Source organism: Morus notabilis, unplaced genomic scaffold, assembly GCF_000414095.1.
Source record: "Morus notabilis unplaced genomic scaffold, ASM41409v2 Scaffold271, whole genome shotgun sequence".
In the NCBI taxonomy this organism is placed as follows: Eukaryota; Viridiplantae; Streptophyta; class Magnoliopsida; order Rosales; family Moraceae; genus Morus; species Morus notabilis.
The window spans coordinates 363142-372318 of record NW_010365721.1 but is presented as its reverse complement, the minus strand read 5'-3'; the positions used below and the strand labels follow the sequence as shown (position 1 = coordinate 372318).

Below are 9177 nucleotides of genomic sequence, written 5' to 3'. Positions count from 1 at the left end.
ATAAAATATTCATAAATATATGCACATAAAATAATGAATAAACTATTTTATTAAATAAATAATAAATATCATATTACATCTCATGCTTCTAAGACACCATTCCTAACAGTAACATGTTAGAAAAATATGATGAATGAGAAATTGATGTCCAAAATATGTCCATTGATAATGGAAAAAGGATTAATTTCGAAATATGAACAACCTTGCATTAGTATGCTTTTATTAATGCCGTTGCATTAGTGCATCAGAATATTAATGACATTGAAACTCATGCATTAGTGCATGTTAATTGGTGAATCTGGCCTTGTTTTTGAACAAATTCATTGTTGAATTTGGAGAGTTGTAACTTGTGGATTAAATCCACATTAATCCGGTTGTTTATGGGCATTATGAGCTGAATTCTAAAGGTTGTAACACCCCCTTCTGAAGCCTCTGTAAGGGGGTCTTCTCCAAACATTTGAACGCACACAAGAAGTTCATAAGCATTTTCTTTTCTCGTTTTTTTCGTGAGTTTCTTGTTCTTAGAGTGTCTAGGAACTCTGGTGATAGAGTGAAGACATAGTTAGAGATTGCTGAAGTAATTCTTTTGTGCCCAAGTTCTGTTCGTCGTCATTGTATCTTGAGAGACAGACGCTCGTTGAATTCTCAAGTACATGTGGAGAGAGTGAATATGTTTTAAGAAAATTATGAGTTTCACAGGCCTCGATGTTCTTCACTTCTAAATTCAGTTCAGTTTAAAGGTTGAATTTCCAGTTTCAATATTTTATGTTCTCGTTGTAATTTTCTGCTAATATTAATATATTTGTGCGTTTCTATTATTTGTTATATTTTTGTCACACTTAATAAATTGAGAGTTCTTTTAGTAGGATTAGAAAAAATGAGGTACCAATAGTTATCTATTTTTCAGCTGTCATATCTATACCAGAAGCTGTCTATTTTGCATACTTATTTAATCTGATGTAATTTTGATAAATTTAACAGTCAGAAACTGACACTACTAATAAAAAATGAACTACCAATAGTTCTCTATTTTTCAGCTGTTAAGTCTATATCCCCAACTTTAATAAATTTAGCCACCACAGTGTCTGACACAATGTGTGATGCTTACTTGCAGTCTAGGTAGAGGATAAAATTCCACATTTATCCTGTTGTCAAATTTTAATTCAAGTTCAAAAGTTTAACTTGTCCAACAAATTTAACTTGTCCAACAAATAATATAACTTGGAGAGCAAACAACTGAATCCTAAAGGGATTCTTCCTGTATGGGCTTGTACACCATGTGATCCCACACATGTGTTTTCCAAAGTTTCTTATTAAATAATCACAGTATTTAAATCTAATTCACAATTAATTATCTTGAGTAATTTAATTTAGAATTTCATGATTCTAAATTTCCCATGATATTCATAATGTCTTGTAAAAATTATAATGATGACGCAAGAACTAATGGACCTATAATATCATACTCCAATAAAATTAATGATTAATTAATCTTTTTAATTAATTAATTATATTAATTTCAAAATTACTCCACTATAAACTTAGAATTGCATTCTTGATATTATAGACATTTATTTATATATGTGAAACGTTCATTTGATATGGCCACTTCATATAAATAGAACCTCCACGAATAATTTAAAATTAAAGCTAGGTGAAATCCGTTAACCTCTCTAATTACATCATTATCCTTTACTACCATCGTTTCTCTAATGAATAGTATATTCATGAAATAAATTCATGAACAAGCTCGTTACATATTCAAGTACCGAATCAACCCTCAAGGGAATTATTTATGTTCTTTTATCAAGAAGAATTGATTCCATCTTGTAACATTCTCAGTTACTTACTTCGTTATGTCTCTAAGATACAAGGAATATGATTTAGTAATTTTAAAATCTATACCAAGTAAGTCTAAAGACATGAATCTATAAATATGAGTCTACTAATAACTTATGATTAAGATCATTCTATAGATGATCATCAGTAGACTCAATTAGAATTTCTATACTTAATAGAAATTATTAAAATTCATATTGTGTCTTTTTCCAATCCTATATAATCTCTATATGTAAGATACAATGGTCGTGTTTAGAATTGATCCCGTTTTTATTTTTCACATTTTTTGAGAAAGAATAAATGAAAACGTTTTTAAAACGGAGTTTGGAGCAATAAAGACAAAAAATAGAAATGAAAACGATTTTTTGTTTTAGTGTAAAATGAGAGAGAAATGAAAAATGACTTGTAGTCGTTTTTCATTTTTTTGTTTTCATTTTCTTCTTCTCGAGCAGAGCGAAAGAGAGAGAGACCTTAATGGGTTTTTTTATACTGAAAATAATCTCTTGATAAAATTACCAAATGCATTTTCAAAAATAATTTATGTCTGAGATTGACAACGTTTTCATTTTCATTTTCATACAAAACACAAAATTATTTTGGAACGAGTTCTAAACGCACCCAATAATTCGATATCCCTTCATATCAATGATGCGGATAAGCTCGCTCCATTTTTAATGAGAAGAACATAAAGATTTCGAATTTTAATTAAATTCATTATGGACTTAGTTCGATTCTTATGCTTAAATATTCTCTTCTAGTATGTAACGCTTACATACAATATTTAAGTTCACATAAATAATCGTGAAATTTTTAATGATATTTAATAGAAAATATATATGCATATAAAATAATAAAATTTATATTTTATTAAAATTTATAAAATTCTTATTACATTTCTTGTTTTTAGGATACAATTTTCAACATAAACAAAGTTACTATCTCTTCCCTGAACTTTTAATTTTGGTAAATTACCTACTCAACTTATAAAATTATTAAAATATATCTTATTTTAACGATGATTATTATAAATTAGTATAAAAAACACATTCAACAAAAAATTTTAATATTTTAATTTAAATATAACACAAATATTTAAAGTGTTTAATTTTTAATCCTTTAAATCAAATAAAAAATTGAGAAAATCAATGATAAGGAGCTATACTTTCCATCGGTAGGGTAAAATGCAATGGTCCTTGTTGCATATCATGAGGGTTTAAACAAATTATCATGCACTCTTCCCCTACTAAAATATTTTCAGCATTTAATTTAAAAAAAATAAAATAAGAACCTCAAAATAGAAGCCAAATTCTTTGCGTTCCCTTGTGTTCAACCACCAAAAACGATGACAAGAATCCTGTTTTGGAGCCATTAGGCTCATCAGTTTATCTCCGACATTCCTTCCGTCAGTGAAATCAGACTCAAATTTGAAGAAAGACTTGGGAATTCCAAATACTAAAATCTCAACTATAAATTTCTTTAATCTTTTCATAACTTTTTTTTAATGTTTTGATTTGTTCAACAAATCGAAATCCCTGTATGTTATAAAGATCTGTTCAAAGTATTAAAATGATTTTTTCTTTTGTGTTGCAAGTAGTGGGCAGGGTAATAGATTCTTGCATTTTCTCAGCAACCAAACACACACAAAAACAAAGAAAAGAAATCGTTTCTTTCCCCAAATCAAGCTTCGCAGTGAAGCTCCGTCGAAGGGGGACGCCCGCTGAGTGTAGGTGGGGCTCGGCGATGGAGCGCTGGAGGAGGAATAGATGTCGACAACGGTGAAGGCATGGAGGGCTAAAGGGATCGATGAGAAGCGGGGGGATTGCGACTACGGTCAGCGAGTACGGAGTCGAGGGCTCAGCTAGCGACGCGTAGGGGAGCATGACGGCCCCCCGGAAAATGAGATCAGAGAAGGAGAAGAAGCTATCAGGTTGTTTTCTTAAATATCAAACATAAAAGTAAAGGTGTGTTTGTGATTGTTTTTGAAACTCCTAAAAGTATTTTACGTAATAAATGAAATAACTATGTAATAAAGGTCTATAAAAATATTTTGTACATCAATTAATATAATTTTTAAATTATTTTAAAAAATTAGAATTTATAATTTTTAGATTTTATTTCTACTTCTGTTTTTATTTTAAATAAAAGTAATGTTTTTATTAAAAACACACTAAGGTCTCGTTCGTTTCACCGATTTGAGTTTTCAGTTTTAAATTTTTACAGTAAAAAACTTTTAAAAATGTCACATCTAACTTGTTCTGCTACAGTGAAAAGTTCTCATAAAATATCACATATAAACTCGAATTAAAAACTCAAATTCGCGAAGTGAACGAGGCCTAATTCTAAATTAAGCATGTGTTTACCCCTAAAATAGATTTAGTAGTATTTTATTCTTTTGACTGTTTGATTTAAATTATGGGGCGTAGAATTTGCACCTTACTAATAGAGAAGAATTACTTATTATAAATTTTTCTTAAAAATTTTTAACAAATTTAATAAAATAAGGCACATTATAATAATTTTATAAATTTTACGTTTATTATTAAAATTAAAATTTTGAAAAATAATTTGCTAAACCAAATAGGCATTGTGCTAAAACCTTTCATTAATAAGGAAACTACTCTAAAAACGTCAAAACGAAAAAAAAAGTTCTTTTTGCTTATAAAATCAAAACTTTGACTGTTTAATTAAGTGTGTAATTTTGATCGTGTTTGTCCCTAAAATAGATTTGGTAGTCTTTTATTTTTTTTGACTGTTTGATTTAAATTATAGGGTATAAAATTTGCACCCTACCAATAGAGAGGAAGTACAGCCGCTTACTATAAATTTTTTTCTAAAAATTTTTAACAAATTTAATAAAATAAAACACATTATAATAATTTTATAAATTTTAAGTTGATTATCAAATTAAAACTTTAAAAAATAATTTGCTAAACCGCAATATGGGCGATTGTGTTAAAACTACAGAAATAGTAGAAAATAGGTTAATATGAAAAGCTTAAGGAAATATATAGGCAAATTTTTAGTTATATAAATTAATATGCTATAACTTGTTAAGTTATGGTTCATAACCAGATAAATTATGGACAAACTTGTCAATTTATGATTTATAGCCAGATAAGTTATTGACAAAAACCGTGATTTATGGATAATAACTTATCAATTTATGATTCATAACCAGACAAATTATGAACAAAAACAATAATTTAACATATTTATTAATTTATGTAAACTATTAACTTATTAATTTTAATTAATATCAAGTCTTAATCTATTTCTCTCTTTCTCTCTTAAAACTATTTATTAACATGGGCCGAAACTGCTTTAAAAACGTCAAAACCCAAAAAAAAAAAAAAAAAAAGGTTCTTTTTGCTTGTAAAATAAAAAAGCAACCATTTTAAAAGAAAACAATTATTGTTACTATTACTATTAGAAAAGCACGTGGCTATCGAGAAAGAAAAGATTTTCCCTCCATCCAAACAATAATATTCCCACCACAAACACATAAAAACACGCAACAGACAGACGGACACAAATCGCTCAAAATCCCGTACTGGATCCATAGATTCCTATTTCCTCACCATTACCAACTTCCTCTCTCTCATATACTTTCCAATTCCCATTTTCCTCTTCCTCTGCTCCAATGGCGGACCACGATCTCGAGTCGCCTCTCCTTTCGTCTCAGCCGTCCGATCACCCTCACTTCGTCGTTGACATCGGAGAAGACAACGAAGGACCGTCAGGAAACGGAATCGATTGCTCCAACAACGACGACGGAGACGCACGCTCCGATTCTTCTCGGAACCCTTACGCGTTCCTCGGATCGGACTGGTTCGACGTGCCGCGCCAGTCGACAGCTAACCCCTTCCGCAACCACACGCTGATGATCAGCGGCGTCTACGAGTGGCTAAAGATATTAGTTTGCTTGCCCATCGCGGCTCTGAGGCTCGCGCTTTTCGGGATTTGCCTCGCGATCGGGTATTTGGCGACCAAATTGGCTCTCCAAGGTTGGAAGGACAAGCAGAATCCGATGCCCAAGTGGAGGTGTAGGATCATGTGGATTACTAGGTTTTGTGCCCGCTGTATCCTCTTTTCTTTTGGGTGAGTTTTGATTTCAATTTCGTTTGGCCTTTTTGAATTCTGGAAAATAGAATTTGTTTTTGGTCGTGTTTTGTTGTGTTGCGGATTAAGACCCTAGCTTAATTCTTTACTAATGAGAGCAATAGAATAAAGAAAGAATAATCAAACACACAACTTTCAACCTCCACAGAATTCACTGTGACGAAGAAGATTAGAGGCAATCACACGCGAGACGTCTCTCAGACTCCATGTAAAAAATTTCAGTGTCGTGTCTTGATTGCAGTTTTGACTTTTGATATGTGAAAATTACTTTATTATTTATTTGGATGATTAATATGAATTGACTTCTGAAAATCAAACGTTGTGGCGAAGGATGAGGGAGTGAAAGTTTAGCATCATGAAAAAGAGGAAAGACGCTTGGTGGCTTTCTGTGGTTTCTTTGGGTTGTTAAGACATCATTCCGTGGTGTATTATAAAGATGAGAGAAACAAAGATCATAAGTTACTATTGAAGTGAAAACATGGTCCCAAATTGAATTAAATCGCAATAAAGATTATGAGTTCTTAGGATTTGTAACGTCGCAATACAATTCAAGTGTGTGATAGGGAGTGCAAGAATACTTGAAGTGTTATTAGGTATGCTGAACTTATGAAATTTTCGTGCAGTGTTTGAGACGACTGTACAAAATGAAAGGGACTAAAAACTATTTGTTTTTAAAGTGATTTATCAACAAAGCGTACTACTTTGATTAGGTTTATATCCGTGAATGAATAATGCTTATAAAGCGTACTACTTCTGTATGAGGAAGATGTCTTTCCAAGCATCTTCTTCCTTGAAAGAAAAAAAATAAAAAAAATAAAAAACTCATTACTTCAAAGTTTCATTTTAATTATTTGATCCTTTTGTATACGTCTGACTCTTTGCCCTCTTTCCGCTTGAATTTTGCTTCTGCTTTTTCTTGCAGCTACCATTGGATTAGGAGGAAGGGGAAACCTGCTCCTAGGGAAATTGCTCCCATAGTGGTTTCTAACCATGTATCGTACATTGAACCTATTTTCTATTTCTATGAATTGTTTCCGACCATTGTGGCAGCAGAGTCCCATGATTCCTTACCTTTTGTTGGAACTATTATCAGAGCAATGCAGGTAACTTCACGCCTTCAAGCTGTTAGCTTTCTCATACATTCTATTTTCTAGGCTTCGCTGCTTGCTTCGCGGGTTCGAATTGTGTGGGTTTGAACCTATATGTGGGTTTTTCTGTGGTTTGAACTGGCGTTGGGTAGTGTAAGCTCTAAACAGGGAATAAAGTTTGATACAACATTTGGTTACATTATTAGAACTATGAGTTTTTAAAAAATGTGAGTGAAAATGGTTGGTGGGAACCTTTGGGTTGAGTTTTGAACAGTAAAATGGGTTAGAACCTTAAGAACTTTAAGGGTGGTAAAGTTGAGTTCAACCTTCAATTTTGGGTTCAAATGAACCCTAAACCCAAATTCAAGTTCAAAATGTTATGCCACCGAACAAGGGTTTAAATTGACTTTTATGTTCAAGCCCACCTCAACCCTCCAACTTACAGGCAAAATTAACTTATAGTTGTCTTTATTGCTGGCATTTAGATGCAATTTTCATGGTGTGCCGTTATTCATGTTCTCAGGTCATATATGTTAATAGATTCTCACCATCATCAAGGAAACTTGCAGTGAATGAGATAAAGGTAAAATGTTTCTATAAGTTTTAAGCAACTTTATGTTGTTAACCCTTGTTGAGTGTATGGTTCTCAACATCATCGGTATGGGAGACATTGTAAATTTGTAACAGGTAACGGATTAGGCTATAAAACTCCAAAAGCAATGAAAGTACATCACATATACTATACCTATTTAGATATTTACAGTTTGTAATGCATTGGTACAGAAACTAGTCTAATTTTAAGTAAAAAAATGTGATTCTGAATTCATTTAGTTTTCGACAATAGTTCAAAAATAAATTATGTTTATCAATTTATAAGCCATTTGATACAGAAGTGTGCTTTCAAGGATGTTGAAAACAGAGAAAGGCGTCTTGTGATAGATTTCCTCGAGTTCTTCTATTTCCTGAGGGAACCACTACAAATGGAAGATTCTTGATTTCATTCCAACTAGGTGCATTCATCCCTGGTTATCCAATCCAACCAGTTATTGTTCGCTATCCCCATGTACACTTTGATCAGTCTTGGTAAGATACTATTTTGATCTTGAAGTTCACTTTTGTTCTTGTCTCAATGGCATCTTAGTAAATCCTATATTTAATCTTGTCACACTGTTTAGGGGGCTTATATCTTTAACAAAGCTGATGTTTAGGATGTTTACACAATTCCACAATTTCATGGAGGTACGGCATTTCTAATTATATTAATGCCACATTTCTTTGTGCAATCACAAGTATATGAGTGTCAGTTCAATATTGATTCAGTATTCTGCTTATAACAGGTAGAGTATCTTCCACTTGTTTCACCCCTTGATCATGAAAAAGAAAGCGCTGCACACTTTGCGGAAAGGGTGAGTATTTGCTGTCACCTGTCATTGATTTACACTTCATCTTTTATGTGGATTGAGTATTTGCACCACGTTTCTTAGATTTTTGTTACATGTTTGAAGCATGGATAGTATTGAGTAAATGAAATAAAATCTTTCTTTCCGTGATTAGAGCAAAGATTTTTCACTTGGTCAATTGCGTACATTTTTTATTAGGTTGAACTGGACAAAATCATTGAAAGTCCAAAAATGTTTTTAGTGATGGTAAGGCCATATATATTTCTTTGGCTAGACCTGGACAGTTAATGGCCTGTACCAAAATCTTCTATTGTTTTCTGAATCTTTCATTTAAGAAAGTGGTGATGCCCTGAACATTTATGGTCAGATGGCTTTGTTAATTGGTTTTGAAATACGGTACATGTATTTTGTGACTTCATTTACAACAATACCAATTCGGGAGAGGTCGGAAGATAGTTGGGTGTTATGGGATAATGTAAAATACCTGGTCTCAATATGGGTTTACAGAGACAAAGAGTTCGGTAGGCCAGTTTTTTCAGAGTTAGTTAGATGCTGGGCTCCATATCTGTAAATTCCCTGTTTTGATTATTCTATCTATCAGGGTTTGGTCGTTCTAGCTAAGGAAATCTCTTCCCTTGCCTTTGGCTTTCTCTTGTACAAATTTTTATCAATAAAGTTTTGTGCTTCTTTTCAAAAAAAAAAAAAAAAAAAAAAAAAAAAAAAACCAAACA

The 9177-nt window shown here is 32.0% G+C and overlaps 1 protein-coding gene across 3 annotated transcripts in view; it reads left to right on the top strand.

Moving 5' to 3' along the window:
• The first annotated feature begins 5319 nt into the window (after positions 1-5319).
• The window catches only part of LOC21403661 (lysophospholipid acyltransferase LPEAT2), a 33849-nt gene continuing 29991 nt past the window's right edge, over positions 5320-9177 (top strand). For 2 of the 3 annotated variants that reach the window (XM_024172464.1, XM_024172462.1), the window contains exons 1-6: positions 5320-5937; positions 6881-7061; positions 7570-7629; positions 7966-8129; positions 8222-8285; positions 8384-8452. In XM_024172464.1, the coding sequence (XP_024028232.1) occupies positions 5480-5937; positions 6881-7061; positions 7570-7629; positions 7966-8129; positions 8222-8285; positions 8384-8452 (996 nt within the window). In that variant the 5' untranslated portion in view covers positions 5320-5479. The remainder of the gene's footprint in view (positions 5938-6880; positions 7062-7569; positions 7630-7965; positions 8130-8221; positions 8286-8383; positions 8453-9177) is intronic. The other variant, XM_024172463.1, reaches the window with a different exon arrangement.